Here is a 19,087-nt window from a genome sequence, read left to right as displayed (position 1 = left end):
TTAGTTTTGAGAGAGAGAGAGAGAGAGAGAGCACGAGTGAGTGAGCATGAGTGGGGTGGGGGCAGAGAGAAAGGGAGACACAGAATCTGAAGCAGCCTCCAGGCTCTGAGCTGTCAGCACAGAGCCTGATGCGGGGCTCGAACTCACAAACCATGAGATCATGACCTGAGCTGAAGGAGGATGCTCAACTGACTGGCACCCAGGCACCTCCTCATGATGTTTGATTTGAATGTCCATTTACAATTTTTGTGTTACTCATAATAAAGGTTCTGCCTTTTCACATTTTATATTTGAACTTCCTGTAAACGTTTTGCTGATTAGGATAAGGTTACGTCTTGGAATTTGGGCTTGTTAGATTTTGTTTGTGGATACTTTTAAAGCAGACCAGAGAGATATTCTGTATACAACTGGGCAAATGACTACATCACCTTAGGGTCTCTACCCGACGCAGAACCGAATTTGAGGTCTCTACTTCTGACACAGAGGTGAAGGCAGAAAAAAGCAAAATGCCTTTGAATAGTAGCTATTTACTGCAGAGACAAACTAGTTGTTAATAATACTTGAATTTTCAAACTGGAACTGGATAAGTCCTTATAAACAAAATCACTGGCTGCCTAATTTAAGGTATTAGTGCAGACAGAGGGTTCAAATGAGAGAAGATCTCACTTTCCTTCTCCCTGCTGTCTGATGATTTAAAAAATGAACTAAACAGCTTTTACAGTATAATGAGATTGTGCCACCTCGATCTGGCAACACAGAATTATGATGTTCTGCTTACAACAGCAGAAATAGTTTCAGTAATGAAGTTCATTATTCATTCATCAAATTTGGATTCAACAGGCAAAGCAAAATAAACTTGACCCTGAAACTTTAAGCAAGTATTTGTCAGAAAAGGGTCTCCAGGTGACTGAGATTTTCTTTATGGCATCTTTGAGTAGCTTCTAATGTTTTAAGATACCTTAAAAAATATTTTCCCGAAATCCAAGAAGGGTCGCCCTGGATTAGAAATGCATATATTGATTCTCTTTAAATATCACTAGTTTAAAAATGTGAGCATTTGTTAAATATTGTTAGTTCAAACAACTTTTAAGCAAAAAATTCTAACGATTTTTCTTTTGGGCCAAGACCACTGCAGGCCTGTGTAGAACATTATTAAGAACTGCTATATTTGTGAATCAAAACTTCTTAATGCTGCATAAATAAAATAAAATATAAAAATAAGGTGGACACTGTGATGGATACAATATTACAACTTTCACCCATAACTTTGTTTTTGAAACACCTTCACTGTTCTTTTAAGAGTAGATCTTCTAGATATAACATATCGATTTTTTTGAAATATCTTATGAAGAAACCTTTTTCTAGTGGAACATACACTTGTCTTCTACACAATGTAGTTTAAAAAATATGGTCTCATATTTTGAGGATAAGACCACTTAAAAAGTTAAGAACAGAGACCATTCTGCAAAGAGGAAGTTTAATGAGTAGGATTAGTAAGAATTCACTGAAGCCCATGGTCCTGGCAATCGATAGAATATTCCTGGCCACAGACAGAACTCTGGTACTTACTATGTAACCTTAAGCTGGTTACTTAATTTTTCTCTAAAAAATTTTTTTCTAATGTTTATTTATTTTTGAGAGAGACCGAGAGTGAACAGGGGAGAGGCAGAGAGAAAGAGAGACACACACAGAATCTGAAGCAGGCTCCAGGCTCTGAGATGTCGGCACAGAGCCCGATACGGGGTTCAAACTCATGAACTGTGAGATCGTGACCTGAGCCGAAGTCGGACACTGAACCCACTGAGCCACCCAGGTACCCTAATTTTTCTCTACATCTCATCTATAAAGTGGGATAACTAACACTCATCTTGCTGTGCTGTGAGGAAAAATAACACAAGTGAAAAGGTTTTTCTAAAATAGTATATGAATTATGATTTGATATGAACCAACACTCATCTCAGATCCTAATGGTTTTCTCTGCGAAACTCTTCCAACTTCTTTATCCCTACATTTCAAACATTCTCTCCTTAAGTAATCCGAAATTGAACGCTGTCCCGATATTCAACTGTTTTTCACCTAGAGAAACCACAATTTCATATAATTTGACATAATGAATTTTGTCACTGAAATCTCCCTGCCCTATTTTAAAATTAAAACCAGTTAAAAGTTTTGCATTTTTTTCTAGAAAACACTCACTTTTAGGTTATTCTCATATGATAAATATGCCATATGTTAATTTATTTCAGAGAATCAGTAGCCCACAAATCTAAAAAGGTACATTTGCTCCAATCTCTAAGGATAGATTTAGTACTTCCAAAAAATGTACTGAGAAAACTTTTGCTCCCAGTAACAACACAAATATTTAAGAATTCTTACCCCATTTATCCTTGGTATTTGCATTTGAAAATTATTCTAATATTTTGTGACATTTAATTTTCCATGCCGAACAAATAAAATGCAGACAAATCTAATGCACTTATGATGCAAGAATTATTCATGAATGTGAAAGTCTAGATCAAAATAGTGAAAGCAATCCACTATGCCACTTTTGTTTTTCAAAGCTTCATGTGAGGAAGTCTTAAAGAAAATTTCCCATTTTTTATACCTATGTGTCTATTTTGAACGTTCCTTAAGAACAAATGATATGAGAGCATCCCCCCCGAACCCACAATAGATATACCCACATCAAAGTAAAGGATCACTGTGGAAGAACAGTACACTTGTGAGTGAAGAGGCTGGATTCTGGGGTCAGTCCTGTCACTCACTTACAAGGTGCCTTTGGGTACATTGCCAAGTTTCTCTGAGGCTGAGACTAACTGGGCCTTCTCAAGTGTTAGCCAGCTCTAAAATACAGTACTGTGACCCTACCTTAGAATTTAAGTCGGCAGAATGGATACTGAAGCACAACTCGCTGCTGGGGGTGCACGTAAAGGATTATTTACCTTAATGACGGTGCTTAAATAAGCAACTGTCTTGTCTCAGTATTGTAGTTCAATGGAAGAGTCACCTGATAACATGCAAATTCGGGGAGATTAACATATTTTTCTACTGTGAATATCACTCAGGAGAAGCTAAAATAGATTTAGGCATTACACACGGGATTAGGTCATCTCACCCAGCGAACACGGTTTCCTGTTTCTGGCTTTCAAAATTACACACCTGGTTTTATATCAGCCACTCACAGTACTTCCCACCGAGAAGTGGGATTGTTTTCACACCACGTGCAAACAGTGAGGCTCTAAGTGCAACACACGTTTGACCTTTTTCTACACGATGAACAACCACTACCTTGGGTTACTCTTTGGAGTATTTTCCCTGAAAAACATTTCGTTCACAAAAACTTTAAATACTTTTTACTTCTAAGCTGGCACAAATACAGGCACCTGGGTGGCTCAGTCCTTTAAGTGTCCGACTCTCGATTTCGGCTCAGGTCATGGCCTCGCAGTTCGTGGGTTCTAGTCCTGCATTGGGCTCTGTGCTGTCAGCACAGATTCTCTCTCTCCCTCTCTTTCTGCCCTTCCCTCTTTGCACGCACTCTCTCTCTCAAAATAAATAAATAAACTTAAAAAAAAAACTTGCACGAATAAGTTCCAAGAATATATTTTTAAAAGCCATTACCAAAAGCATTTGAATTTTTAGGTTGAGAGAAGAAAATACTCTTCAAACAATTAAATACCAACTGATTTTTCTGATAGGACAATTCCTTTAAAGCTTTTGCTACACTTTTTTTTATTGGGGGGCTCTGATACCTTTCTTAAAGTAAGTTTTATTTTACCCTTTACTATTCTGTGTTTTCTTAATTTTCTAACATACTAACACTACTCTCAGTAAATGAAAAAAATTAAAGAAATGATGGCATCAGTAAAATATAAAAAATGTAAAAACTGTGGAAATAATATAAAAAATTATCACCAACTTTGATATACTCAACAGTCTCTGAAAGTTGTTTTTAGTAACTTACATAAACTGAATTTGATGAAGCTCAAAAAATTTTTTATTTTATTTTTTTTAATGTTTATTTTTGAGAAACTGAGACAGAGCGTGAGTGGGGGAGGGCCAGAAAGAGGGAGACACGGAATCCAAAGCAGGCTCCAGGCTCTGAGCTGTCAACACAGAGCCCAACGTGGGGCTCAAACCACGAACCGTGAGAACATGACCTGAGCCAAAGTCGGACACCCAACCAACTGAGCCACCCAGGTGCCCGTCAAAAAATTTTTTTAAATGTTTATTTATTCTTGAGAGAGACAGAGAGAGAGAGAGAGAGAGAGAGAGAGCGAGGGACAGAGTACGAGTGGGGAAGGGCAGAGAGAGAGGGAGACAGAATCCAAAGCAGGCTCCAGGATCCGAGCTGTCAGTACAGAGCCTGACGTGGGGCTTGAACTCATAAACCATGAGATCACGACTTGAGCCGAAATTGGATGCTTAACCGACTAAGCCACCCAGGTGTCTTTTTTTTAAGTTTATTTATTTATTTTGAGAGAGAGAAAGGGAGGGAGAGTGGGGGAGGGGCAGAGAGAGAGAATCCGAAGCAGGCTCTGTGCTGTCAGCACAGAGCCTGATGTGGGGCCAGAACTCACGAACTGTGAGATCGCAACCTGAGCTGAAACCAAGAGTCGGACGCCCAGTTGACTGAGCCACCCAGGCGCCCCCAAATCACAGACACTCAGGTGATTTCCAGAATTATGGGAAAACTAAACAATCATAGGAAAAATAAACAACAGGCAAAAAGTAAAATTCGGTTTTAAAAATGTTCTTTAGTATGTGTATCCAGAAAGTCAGGTACGTAGAGGGATGGGGACAATCGCAAATGTGTTTTAGGAGGCAGATTTTGGGGCTAGAAGTTGGAAGGCCCAAATTTTAGACCTTGGTTATATCATTTAGTCTAATTAATAGCTTCACCTCAGAAAAATTACATCAATCTTCTAGGTATGATACTTTCTCTGAGCTTCTGCATAGGATTGCGAATAAATGAGAACACAGGAAAGAAAGAAATCACCAACTAAAACCAATAAGCTAGACACAGAACTGCCATAACTCCTTGGTCAGAGATGGTGGCTGAGAAGTGTCTCCACGACCTGTGTATGAACGGCAGGCTGGCCGGTGTCTCAGCTCTCCACCCCTTTCCTCTCTGTGTCAGCAGCCACTATGTGCAAAGCATCGTCTCCCTCTTCCTCCTCACCTCCACCTAACACAGTTTCAATCTCTTCTTCTGACATTTCAACTCATTGCCTGGGTGAGGAACTCACAATTGTTTATGCAACGAACTGTAGTTCTGAAACCGAGCATGTTGTGATTTTTGCACAAAATTATGTCAAAAGTCATTAACAGAGTGGAAAACGGAATGAGGACTCACTAAAAGCAGATTGCTACGGGTTTATTGATTGATTGATGTTGGAATTAGATGTCTGTGCAACCTACTGTTATTTTCATTCTCTAAATCAATTTCCAAGTATCGGGAATTGGCTACATATGAATCAAGTGATGGCTATTTTAAATTAGCCATCACATCTATATATACACCAGACAAGCACTTAGATTTGGAATGACATGGTGCAAGGACACAATCTTTATGTCTCCTAAGTATAAGCTAGTTGTTATGAGCATTTCAGTTTACAAAGGAACTGGTAGGCTAGAGGTAACTGAGCTCAACTTTTGTGTATGAAAATTTAGGTCTCAATCCATGGTTACTACAGACGCAGTCTGCATGCCTCCTCTCTTCTTACGAGTTGCAGCTCAAAACCTACGTAGCAGTGTCCCTAGGCAGCATGAAGTATTATTTCAGGGAGTGAGCCTCAAGGAGCTGGACATCAACATGCCCCAACATCAGAAGCACCTCCTTTTAGCAGCTGAAGGTATGTGGGGGCCAGGAGAGAAGCGCCATATTGTTAGATACCCAGTCTGCAAATCTCTCCCACTTTAAGGAGAATTTTTAACTAATCTGAAAGACAGATTTATGAAAGGAACAGCATAGGGAATATTGTCAATAATATTATAATAGCGTTGTATAGTGACAGATGGTGGCTACACTTGTGGTGAACACAGCATGATGTATAGGGTTGTTGAATCACTGTGTTGTATGCCTAAAACTCCACTGTGTGTCAATGATACTTCAATAAAAAAGGGGCAGATTTATGTATTATATATAATATATACCATGAAACTAGGTCTTCCTGATCATATTAATCATGCTATAAAATAGAGTAGGCACATTCAGTCCTGCAGCCTGGGCAAATTATTATAGCTCTAGGTAATAAAGCAGACTTTTCAAGGTGGGTCTTTTCTGAGGACTGATGAAAATGCAGGCGCCCCCTCTCTGGTGATTTTTACCAATTGCTGTCACTCTGGTAGCGGCTAAGTGAACTTTCGAGGTCATGGTTTATTTGCTCTATTTTTCCAGATCTGTTTAAATTAAGCATTTAAAAGTTGCAACCTTAATTTAAAAAACCATATTGGTTATATGTTTATTACATAAACAGTAGCTTAAATCATCTCTGAACTTGGTTTCAAGTACATTTTCTGACCATCTGATAATCTCAGATTATTAAAGCAACATTACATGAATAACAGAATACCAGTGAGGCATATATATGTGTGTGTGTGTGTGTGTGTGTGTGTGTGTATACATATATATATGACAATGTGTGTGTGTGTGTGTGTGTATACATCAACATCCCCCAACATCAGAAAAACCTCCTTTATACACACACACACACACACACACGTATATAAACAATGTCATCAACCAAGATGGTTAAATGATCGGTCCAATATATTTACATATAAAAAACTTGGAAGAATGAAGCAGCCACCACTCCTTCTTATGACTAGGAGATTTTCCCCTTATATTGGATGTTCCTTTATGCAATTTTATCCATTATTTTAGTTACCATTTTAGGTTCTTTCTCAAAAATCCTGTTTCCCCTTGTTATTCTTTAACCTGCCCCCTTTTCCTTCTCTCTCCACTCCACTGCCTCAACCTTTTAGTCATTATTTGGCTCTTATCTATGGACTTGATAGTTTTAATCCTTTGTTAGAAGATGGTTCTTTCAATCTCAGTTTTTAAATTCTTCCAACCATCTCATATTTTTCTAAATTTCATTTTTATTTTGCCTTATCACTAAAAATCATCTCACCTACCATGCAGGAAAAGAGAAAAAGAGATACTTGATTCATTCTGTCCTTTCAACTGAATGATCTAAAAACATTCATGCAGAAGGATATATTGCTTTCATCAGTGTATTAAAATCATGTCCTCATAACATAGAAGACAAATTTTACATATTAAACAAAAGTGAAAATAATAGTTATGATTACAAAAAACTTCTGGACCCAAATATACAAAGCTTGAGATACATTCTTGCTGTCACAATGAGCATCCATATAATTCACTAATGAAAATTAAGAATGGAAAGCAAGCATTCCTTTTAACTAAAATGCAGAAAAAAAGGAGATGATAGAAATCATGATTTCTATCAACGGATAATAGTAAGACCCATCCTCAGGAGAAAACGCATAGTATATTATACCTATGTATGTATGTATGTATGTATGTATGTATGTATATGTGTATAATGTTAAACATATATGTAGTCTGCTTTAGTGTATTAAGCAGAAATGAATATGAAGAAACCAAACAAATAGTAAATTCTAATGTTCCTCAGCCTTCAATCAAACTTCACTTTCTGAATATCAAACCCATGCCTCATACAGAGAAAGACTTGGAGAAAGTTCTATTAACAGGAATAAAGATTTTTTTAAAACGGCCACGAGATGAACATTTAAATAAAACACACACACACACACACACACACACACACACAGACACGCACACATACACTCACACATACACACACTTTCTTTAGGCTGTTGAAATACAGTCTTTAATTCTCCATTAAAAAAAAAAAAACAAACCCTGATTATAAGCTTTACAACCATTTGAAGATGTGAAAGACTATCTGCATTTCAGCCTACTTCAAAGCCAGTAAAGAAATCATTTCTTCTTCTTCCAACTCAAAGTATGTTTAGGAGCAGGACATCTGATAGAAGTGGCATTGCCAATCTAACCAATTTTAAAATATAAAGTGCTTCTGGCAATATTTGGATACATATAATTTGACAAAAAAGTTTTATAAACCTAAGCTTTGAAAAATAGAAAATATAAGCCCCAACAACAAAAAAGCATAATTTGTAATTGAAAGAAAATAATATTTTGTAGAAAAAAACTGTCCTTCCAAAAAGAGACAAAAATGACTAACTTTTATTTCCCAAGAGGACTATGCCACTTTTATACAACAAAATTACCGTCGCCACAAATTGCTTTCAACAATTCCATTGCTTCTTCATTTGACCACTTGAAAATCAAAATTCTTTCAGATTATAAATATAACTTTTTATAACTCTGTTATTACGTACTGTGAATGGGGAAAGGGGGCCAATCTTGTGGCCATAGCGTCGAACGGCCTCTCTGATGTGGCAGGGCTGGATGGCATCGCTGTGAGCCTCAACACCACAGGCCGCAGTGCTCTGCGACAGAAAAACACATAAATTGTTACTAAATCAAAAACACACAACAGAACTACAGTGTATAAAATATGAAAATAAACTTTTATAAAATGGACGTTTTTTTCCCCTTTGGGATGCACATTCCTGCTGCCATATACTACGTTTAAAAAAAAAATTCCATTAACAAATCAAAGATGACTTTTACATGACCCCTTCCTTAGCAGACCTACCAAATGCAATTTTTATGCCCACAATATTTCACCTAGGCCTGCCTGTCAGGGTGCAGGAGAATACAGCCACTTGCGTGTAGATGAGAATCGTCGTGGGGGCTTGCTGAAAGAAGTTATAAAAGGAAGTTTTTTTTTGAAAAACATTTAAACATTTATCATTACAAATGTTTCTTCGGGACCTGTTGGGCATGTTTCTGAAATAACTTGAGGGTCATCAATTTTAAAATGAAAAATATAAAATTGCTGTATATTTATTTATAATACTGGGGTCTGTCATAAACAATCATGTTAACTTGGTTCCTAGGGCCAAAAGAAAATAAAACAAAACCTGTCTCTTTTAATCTGCTTCATCTGTAAAAAGGCAGGTTTGAAAGTACAAAAAGACACAAGAAAGAAAAAGATGATCTGCAAAGAGGGTATGGATACCAGCTCAAGAAATGTATGTAACGTGATTTAAAAAAATTAAAATGTTCAATAGGAGCAAGGTAGTCTTGTGGTTCAGTTGCAGGCTCTGGTTTTCCAAATACCTGGGTCCAGATCCTATCAGTTACCAGTCCTGTCAAGTAATGTAATATCTCTGCATTTCAGTTTCCTCATCTATAAAATTGGGGCAATAATTTTAATTGCTTTATACTTCAATGGATACCAGATGCCAGTCATTAACATTAAAGAATCAACAGGAAGAAACAGTAGTTTGTGTATTACTACAGCTGTATTCTAGAGGTCAGTCATAGTCACATAATGCTTATTTGCCTTTCTGATAAATACTAAAATGACCACTTTCACAATTCCTTCTAGGAGTATAACTAATATGACCGCTATGGATAGTAATTTGGCAAAATCTTGTCAAATGGAAATGGACCACCATTTTTGACCCAATTTCACCTCTAAGGATTTATCCTACAAATATATTACACAGGTACACAATTTTATATATCGTATCTATACTCTCACTGCAGAACTATTAGGATTGATGAGGTAAATATTCATCAATGAGGGAACACTAAAATAAATTATGATACATCCATCGAATGAAACAGAAACTACAGCAACCACCAAAAGTTCCATCCCTACTGCTATGGAACTATCTCTAAGATGTATTGTATGAAAAAATGCAAGGTGTCCAACTGGGTGGCACTATGTTACTACTTATTTTTTTAAAAGGCCGAACATTATAAACTCATTTAAGCATAGAATATTTTTGCAAGGGTACGCCAAACATCAGTAATAGTCCTTATCTCTTGAAGGATAAATGGGTATCTAAAGGACAGGGATTAGAAGAGACATTTCCACTGTATATCCTTCTGTACTTTTCAGATGTTCTTTCTGTACCTTGTGCATGCTTTTCCGATAGCTAGTAAAAAATATAAAAATTCCCATTCAATGAGAACATCTGCTAATTATCTAAGCTGAACCTGAAATAAAGTGTACAATATGAAACAAACCAGATCTTGACCATTTTTATGATTTTAATAAGATATGCAATAAACCAAATAGGAATTTACTCTAGAGTCTCTTTCTCAACTTCATTCCAACAATGCCCTAAATAACATATCTGTTGTGCCCGCAATCACACAAATTGTTATCTTAACCCTTCATTTGGCACTGATATATAAGTACACAGGATTTTTTTTGGAATGTTTTCTTGATTCTAATTTCAAATACTTTGTGTCAGTTGGAATATATTAGAATAAATGCAATTAGTAGGTATCTGATAAGGGTAAAGACTCTTCTGTGAGTCCACTGGGTCCCAGAAGATGAATATGACTAATACAGACTCATTAAAGGTTGAGGCATTCTATCTATTTGTGGAAATCAATGCTATTTGTGGAAATCAATGCAAATATTTAGCTGGATTTGGAATTTAGAGCTAAGTTTTGCAGTGGAAATACAAAAGAGAGAAATCAAGAGGGTCAATATTCTGCATAGTAAGTAGGATGGAAAGTTCCTCTACGGGATCTCCTTTCTCCCCACAACTTGGATTTATGTTTCATTTCTTTCCTCCATGGCCAATGTATGATTCTGCTTTTCCTTACTTTTCCAAATAAATTTGGTTTTAGTCAAAACCATAGGACATTTGGTCAAAATCTCTCAGAACCTCTGGCATGGCAATCAAATAGGATTTCAGAACACTGAAGGAAACGTAAGCTAGAAACTAATGGTTGAAGCGTGATCTTCACTAAAAACATGAAGCTAACTTATATAAAAAACAAAAATATTCACTTTTGTGAAAAATGTCATCAGATTTCCAATTTGCCCATTTCCGATTTATTTATAATTAAGTAACCGCAAACAGCAGGAAGTTACCATGCGCACATTTCTACACTTTCTTGACTTGCCCACTGAGTTCTTTGGAAGGGAACCTTTAAATCTAAAATGATAGATTTTGGAAATCTCTTCACATTTCTGTCAACATCCAGGACTTCACTAAGGTATTTGTAATCTGTTCAAATTCAAAATTCATACCAAGTTGAGAATTTTTAATTTAGCAGTGGCTCTACCCTTTTTGTAGTATTCTTCATAATTGTTTCAGAAGAATAAGCATTACACTTATATATTTGTCATTTCATTTTTAAAACTCTTCTATTTGGGGGCGCCTGGGTGGCTCAGTTGATTGAGCATCTGACTTTGGCTCAGGTCATGATCTCACAGTTCGTGAGTTCAAGCCCCATATTGGGCTATCTGCTGTCAGCATGAACCTGCTTCGGATCCTCTGTCCCCCTCTCTCTGCCCCTGCCCAGTTCATGCTCTCTCTTTCAAAACTAAATAAATGTTAAAAAAAATAATAAAAACAAACATCTTCTATCTGCTATGATCACATTTAAAGAGTGCTAGATTTATTTATCAATTCATCTCTCCCATTTGGATTGTGCCAACACTTTAGGATATTCTTTATTTTTAAAATTTCAAGGATAAAGCCTACATATTTGACAACGTAAGGACTCCTGTTGTGTAACGAGTGCTGAAATCTTCACCAAAATAAATCATTTATCTCCTTGAGAAAAGCTCTTGGTAAAGTTCTTCCTCATATGTCAGGTCCTCCTCCTCTTGGCTGCATTCATACCGTTCCGGTATTCTTCCACTGCATCTTTACTTATGTCTCTTCATCCAAAAGCTGATGCGGGGAACTGGAGGCTGAAGTATCATATGGAATCCCACATATTCCTGGATTGGAGCACTGTCTCTCCGCTTGTCCTTGCTGGCTTATGTTGAATAAAGTCTCTCCACAGTTTGAACTCGCAACTGTGGTCCAAGGAAGCTACACTGAACTTGTATTGCTGCTGGATCTCAAACAAATATCTGTGCCTGTCTTGACTTTTAAAAAAATGGTCAGCAAGTTAAATCGTCCTATCCTTTCTCGGCCTTTCCCTTGCCAGGGAAGTCCAATTTTAAGAAGGACCTGGAATCTCAGATAATGGCCACTTATTCTTTCCACATCCAGAATGATGGACTAGATCTTTTGTTAAACTTGAAATATTGGTTCTTACAGAGGAGTAGCACATATTTCAGATGAGAGCAAAACAAAAGGTTAGTACTACTATTACTGATATTTTTATTACTCACTGACCTCAAAGGTTGATTTATAATCTGACTGGCCAGGTATGTGTCTTCCTTTTATTCACTGCTGGACACGTAGCTTTCCCAGAGCTTTGTGCTTATGGAGGATTCTTTTCAGATGAAGGTGGGCCATTCTTTGGCCAAAGATCACAGTATATAATATAGTTAGTTTCAATAGTTGATTTTCTCATTTCAAAGTTTAATTGAGATGTTTACTGTGAAAACTGTAGTTCTATGTAACTAGAAAAATCTTTTCTTTAAGGAAATCAAAACTAGAAAAGGTACTTGAAGAGATTTAAGGATTCATACATTATTAAATCTGGAAGCAATGCAAGATGCCATCTGTTCTAAACTTCCCCAACTCCTACCCCATTTTATAGATAAGAAAGTGAGGATAAGGGACATGGCCAAGATTATAGTGACAGTACCACTGTATGGCTATACATTGAATCTCTTGGCTTCTAGGACACATGGCTAATACATATAGGCTTTATTATTTTATGTAGAATGAGTTGTACTATCTTACCACCATAGCTGAAGTTTCCCAGGACTATAAATGAAAACACAGCAAGAGTCTGAATGTAGAAAGATGTGGATGAGTAAACAGAGAAATAATTAATAGCTTTAAAGTGGGAAATTATTCTGATGTCACTGATTTTGAATTTAGGAGAATTCAGATATGGACTAATCTAATACTTTACTCAGGAAACCTTTTCTATAAAACAACTCTAAGGTGATAGCTTTCAACAAGATTTGGAGAGGAGTATTTAAATATTTAAGAGAAAAAAAGAATTCTTCAGAAGTTTTAGAAATTCTTGAAATTTTTATGTATGTGTGCATAATTATCTCAAATGAATTACAACTTCTTACATACTTAATAAAGCAGGTCCACTGAAGAGGTCTTTTAGGTAACATTTTGTTGTCCTAATTTCAGTTACTGAGTGAGCTGGAGCTCTATAGCTAAAATTCTTTAAAACTACTTTATAATACAGCAGTTCCTTATAGTTCAAATGTTCCCTTAATAAATAAGCACTGAGCTCTGTTCTGTTGTTTTGTAAATGGAAGAGGAAACGAGATGAGACTAAAACTTAAATTTGCTTACTATTATTATAAAATTATATCTTGGCATGGTTCCATTACTTGTAATGGCAAATGGTTCTTATTGTAGCAACTGAGTTTTACTTGTTTATTTAAAAATTTTTTTTTAGGGGCGCCTGGGTGGTGCAGTCGGTTAAGCGTCCGACTTCAGCCAGGTCACGATCTCGCGGTCTGTGAGTTCGAGCCCCGCATCAGGCTCTGGGCTGATGGCTCAGAGCCTGGAGCCTGTTTCCGATTCTGTGTCTCCCTCTCTCTCTGCCCCTCCCCCATTCATGCTCTGTCTCTCTCTGTCCCAAAAATAAATAAACGTTGAAAAAAAAATTAAAAAAATTTTTTTTAATGTATTTATTTATTTTTGATAGAGAGAGAGAGAGAGAGAGAGAGAGAGAGACAGAGCATGAGTGGGAGAGGGGCAGAGAGAGGGAGACACAGAATCGGAAGTGGGCTCCAGGCTCTGAGCTGTCAGCACAGAGCCCAATGTGGGGCTCCAACTCACAACTGTGAGATCATGACCTTAGCCGAAGTCGGACACTTAACCGACTGAGCCACCCAGGCACCCTGTCAACTGAGTTTTAGAAAGGAGTATCAACTTTAAACAAATTATGAAAAACAAGAACATGAAAGCAATAGAGACTGATCAAAACCAGACAGAAATTGGAAAGGGAGTGCCTATATTTAGAAGGAGAGAAGAACAGTGGCTTCAGTTTCCTGTTTTTACTGTTTTAGTATAAGGGTGGGCTCCAGTCAGTATAGGGGGCACATGACCTTAGAGACTTTAAGAAATATAGGCCAGAATTCAGGGCACCCACAGCAGGTGTGAAGTGAGGAAGGAAATACCAAAAATGGGCAAAATCAAAGAAGGTTAGTCCCAAATTCCGTGTACAAACTTTCCCAAATCGATTTCTCTGTGGTACCAAAGCCAAGAAACCCAGTTAAAATGACATGAACTGAGGAGAGATTCCAGCTGCTGCCATTGAAGAGGAGTCTGAGTTTCAAGTTTAGAGCTCAGTGTAGAACAGTAAATTGTCTGCCTAGCACACATGCACACAATCACCACCACTATCAACACCAAGAACTCTTCATATATAAGAGTTCACATATATTAGAGAACACAAAATTTCTACAATATATTACCTATGATATTACCAGGATATAACTGAAAATTACTAGACATGCAACAATGTAAGAAATTGCCTGAGATGAACAGAATGAGAGAGGAGGCATTATTTTGGTCTCCACTGAGCCTAAGTATCACAGAAAGCATGATTTATACTCAATGGAGATGAAAATAAGCCATATTAATTGACCAAAGAAGGATTTTAAAGCAGCTATTATAACTATGTTCAAGAAGATAAGGAAAATAAACTTGTAATAAATGACAAATAAACTAGATGCACAACAACTAAAAAGAAATCACGTGGAAATTATAAAGCAATTAAATAGAATATCACAAATAAAAAATTACTGGATGGGTATAACAGACTGGAGCTGATAGAAGAGTCTGGAACATAAAGAAATATTAAAGAATCTATCCAACCTGAAGAAAGAGAAAAGACTGAGAGAACGGTTAAACAGGTACCTGTGGAACAATATCAAAGTAACTATCAAATATGTACCTGGAGTCTCAGAAGTAGAGGAGAGACAGTGAATTGAAGCATAAAAAAATATCTGAAGAGGGGCGCCTGGGTGGCGCAGTCGGTTAAGCGTCCGACTTCAGCCAGGTCACGATCTCGCGGTCCGGGAGTTCGAGCCCCGCGTCAGGCTCTGGGCTGATGGCTCAGAGCTTGGAGCCTGTTTCTGATTCTGTGTCTCCCTCTCTCTCTGCCCCTCCCCCGTTCATGCTCTGTCTCTCTCTGTCCCAAAAATAAATAAACGTTGAAAAAAAAAATCTTAAAAAATAAAAAAAAAAAATATCTGAAGAAGTAACTGCTGAAAATTCCCCACAAATACTTAAAGGCATAAACCAATAATCAAGAAGCCCAGTGAACCCTAAGCAGGATAAATACAAAGAAAACCATGTTTGTAGATATCACGGTCAAACTGCTGAAAACTAAAAATAAAGATATAATCCCAAAACCATCCAGAGAAACAGAACACATTACAAACACAGAAACAATAATACAAACTATTGACATATGATTGAAACAATGGATGCCAGAAAATAGAGGAATGATATCATTAAAGTAGTGAAATAAAATTGCCAACCCAGAATTCTATATCCAGTGAAAATATCTTCTAAAAATGAAAGAAAAGATATTTTCAGAAATATGAAAACTAAGAGAAACCATCACCAGCTAAACTGCACTGTAACAAATGCTAAAATAAAATTTAGTAGAACAAAAGAGGAAAATAGTACCATAAGGAAATCTGAACATAAAAAAATAGTAAATGTTAAATGGAAATGGTAAATGTTAAAGTCTATTTTTTCTCTTAGTTTCATTAAAATACATTTGATTATTTAAGGTAAAAATAGTATTATGGTTTATAACATAAGATGTAAGATGTATCACAACTATGGTGTAATGGACAAGAGTAAAGTACATGCGTCTTACAAATATGAGTCTCATATTTTATGTAAGCAGTACAATAACTCCAAGTACACTGAAAATTTAAGGATATATTGTAATCCTTAGCATAACCACTGAAAAAATAATGCAAAGAGGTATCACTAAGAAACTAGTAGATAAACTGAATTTCTAAAAGAGCACAGAACCCAAAATAAGAAAGAAAAACTGAGAAACAAAAATAGAACAAGCAGAAAACAAATACCAAAATAGTTGACCTATATCGGATCATGTCAATAAATACACTGAATATCAGGGAATTAAAGACTATAATTAAAAGATATACTTTAGAAAGGAAAAAGAAGCAAGACCCAACTATTTGGTGTTTACAAGAGATGTGCTTTAAATATTAAAGGCACAGATACACTGAAAGAAAACTGACAGAAAAACATATCAATGTAAACAATACAAGAAGGCTGGAATGGCTATAGTAATCAGATAAAATAGACTTCAGAGTGAATAATATTACCAGTGCTAAAAGGAAGATTTCGTAAAGATACAGAGGTACGCCATAATCATGGATTATATGAGTTGGTACTGTTAAGACATTCATAACCCGAAGCTGATGGAAGTATTCAATCTGATCCCTTTCAAACCCCCACTAGGCTTTTTTGTCTTTTTCTTCCTCCCTTCTCCTCTTCTTCCTTCCTTCCTTCCTTCCTTCCTTCCTTCCTTCCTTTCCTTATTCCTTCCTTTAGGTAGACACTAAGATGTTGATTCTAAAATTTATATAGAAATGCAAAGGACACAGCATGTCCATAAAATTATGGCTGAAAGATAAAGTTTGAGGTCTCATACTACCCGCTATAAGACCTACCATAAAGCTACAGTAATCAAAGCAAATGGTACCAACAAAACAACTGACAAATCAGTCAATGAAACAAATGAAATTCCAGAAATAAAGACTAGATATGTGGTCATTTGATTATTTCTTTCTTTATTTTTATTTGAGAGAGAGAGAGAGAGAGAGAGGTGAGAGAGAGAAAGAGCGTGAGCAGGGTGCAAGGACAGGGAGAGAGAGGAACTTAAGCAGGCTCCACACTCAGCACACATCCTGACATGGGCTTGATCGCACAACCTGGGTCATGATCTGAGCTGAAATTAAGAGTTAGACGCTCAACTGAGCCACCCAGGTGTCAATGGTCATTTGATTTTCAGCGAAGCCACCAAAGCGATCTAATGGAAGAAAAGAGTCCTCAACAAAAAGTTTGGCAATAACCAGATATCCATATGTAAAAAAGTGAACTTGACCTCCAGTCATATAATACACAAAAGTTAATCTGATGATGATGAAATTGAAATGAAAGTGATACAGCTTTCAGAGGAAAACACTTATCACCATGACTTGAGAGAAGTCAAAGGTTTCTTAGGATACAGAGAGCAATAAACGTGTGAGAAAACTGGATGAATGAGACTTCATCAGAAGTTTAAAACGTCTGCTCATCAATATATACCATTAAGACAATGAATCAGTAAGGCATGAACTGAGAAAAAACATGTAGAAAAAACATTTGACATAGGATTATTACATAGGATATATATAAAGAACCCCTACAGATTGGTGATAAAAGACAATCTTTCCTCAAAATACTGTAGAAAAGATTTGAAGAGACTTTTCCCTTAGGAAGATACATGAATGGCCAGTCGGCACTTGAAAAAATGCTTAACATCATTTGTCATCAGGGAAGTGCTAACTCAAAGTAAAATGAGTCACTGTTGAATATCCATTAGAATGGTTAAAAATAAAAACAAGGATAACACCAGATGCTGATGAACATGTGAGGCATATACTGCAGGTGTAAGTATAAAATGATACAAATATTTTGGGAAAAGAAAGTCGTGGAGTTTCTTTCTTTCTTTTTTTAATATTTATTTTGAGAGAGAGTGAGAGAGTAGAGGAGGGACAGAGAGAGAGGGAGAGGGAGAGAGAGAATCCCAAGCAGGATCTGGCTGTCAGTGGGGCTCAAACCCACAAACCATGAGATCATCACCTGAACTGGAATGAAGGGTTGGATGCTTAACTGACTGAGCCACCCAGACGCCCCATTCTTAGAGTTTCTTTGAACACTGAACACATACATACTCTATGGCCTAGTACTTTAATTCCTAGCTATTTCCCCAAGAGAAATAAAGGCATTTGCCCATAAAGACTTTCACGATAAAGCTCACAACAGGTTTATTTAGAATACCTCAATAACTGGAAACAGCCTAGGTATCCACCATAATCAGAATAAATACATTGATATATTCATACAAGGGCATATTACACAATAATAAAGAGGAATAAATTACACTTATACGGAAAAACAAACTTCAAAAATATCTTGAGTGAAAGACATTTCACTCAAAAGAGTTTACATCCTACATTTTTCTTATATGATGTTCCAGAACAGAAAAAACTGAGCTAGTATGAAAAAAATCAGGACAATGATTGCCTTTCTAAGGATAGTGGCTGGTATTGACTGGGAAGAGGCATGCAGGAACTTTCTGAACTGATGATAATGTTTTACATCTTTGAGAGGGATTTACAAAACAACAGGTTACACATTTGCCCACATTCGTCAAAGGGTATACTTAAGAATTGAGTGGTTCACTGTGTGCTAAGTTTTACCTTAAAAAAAAAAAAAAGAACCACAAAAAAATGTTACATAATGAAGTGTTAAGCCATGAGGTGTACTAATGTCTGTAGCTTACTTGGCATTGTAGCTAAAAAAAAAAAAAAAAAAAAAAGATGAACTGACAGATGAGCAAAGGAACAATTAGATGCATAGATATAATAAAAGTCAATATGTAGATAATACCGTAAGTATGGTAAAATGTTCACTGTAGAATCTAGATGGCAGATATATGGTGTTAACTCTACAATTCTCTTAATATTTTTGTTACGCTTGAAAATTTTTATAATAAAATATTAGAAAAAAATCGTTATCTTGCTTTATGCAGAAGAAACCTGTTACGAAAGTTTCAGTAGAAGTCATTAAGTATGGTCAAGCATAAATTGGTTGTTTCTAAAAATCTGAATGATGAGCAAAACAGAGCACATTTTCCAGACCTCTGAAACAAACTCAACAAGCCTTTCTCTGCTCTGCATCAGAAAAACAAAAACAAAAAAACAAAAAAAAAAAAAAGGAAAAA

At 36.5% G+C, this 19,087-nt stretch overlaps 1 protein-coding gene across 1 annotated transcript in view; it reads right to left on the bottom strand.

Annotated features, from left to right (window-relative positions):
- SUPT3H (SPT3 homolog, SAGA and STAGA complex component) overlaps window positions 1-19,087 on the bottom strand; it is a 540,026-nt gene that overhangs the window by 77,690 nt on the left and 443,249 nt on the right. The window contains exon 11 of the mRNA XM_047101640.1: window positions 8,413-8,523. Within this exon, the coding sequence (XP_046957596.1) occupies window positions 8,413-8,523 (111 nt within the window). The remainder of the gene's footprint in view (window positions 1-8,412; window positions 8,524-19,087) is intronic.

The sequence above is a fragment of the Lynx rufus genome, unplaced genomic scaffold, assembly GCF_022079265.1.
Source record: "Lynx rufus isolate CCGP_SWC_20201006 ecotype Redwood Valley unplaced genomic scaffold, mLynRuf1.p SCAF_6, whole genome shotgun sequence".
Classification (NCBI taxonomy): domain Eukaryota; kingdom Metazoa; phylum Chordata; class Mammalia; order Carnivora; family Felidae; genus Lynx; species Lynx rufus.
This window is presented reverse-complemented; position numbering and strand designations above follow the sequence as displayed.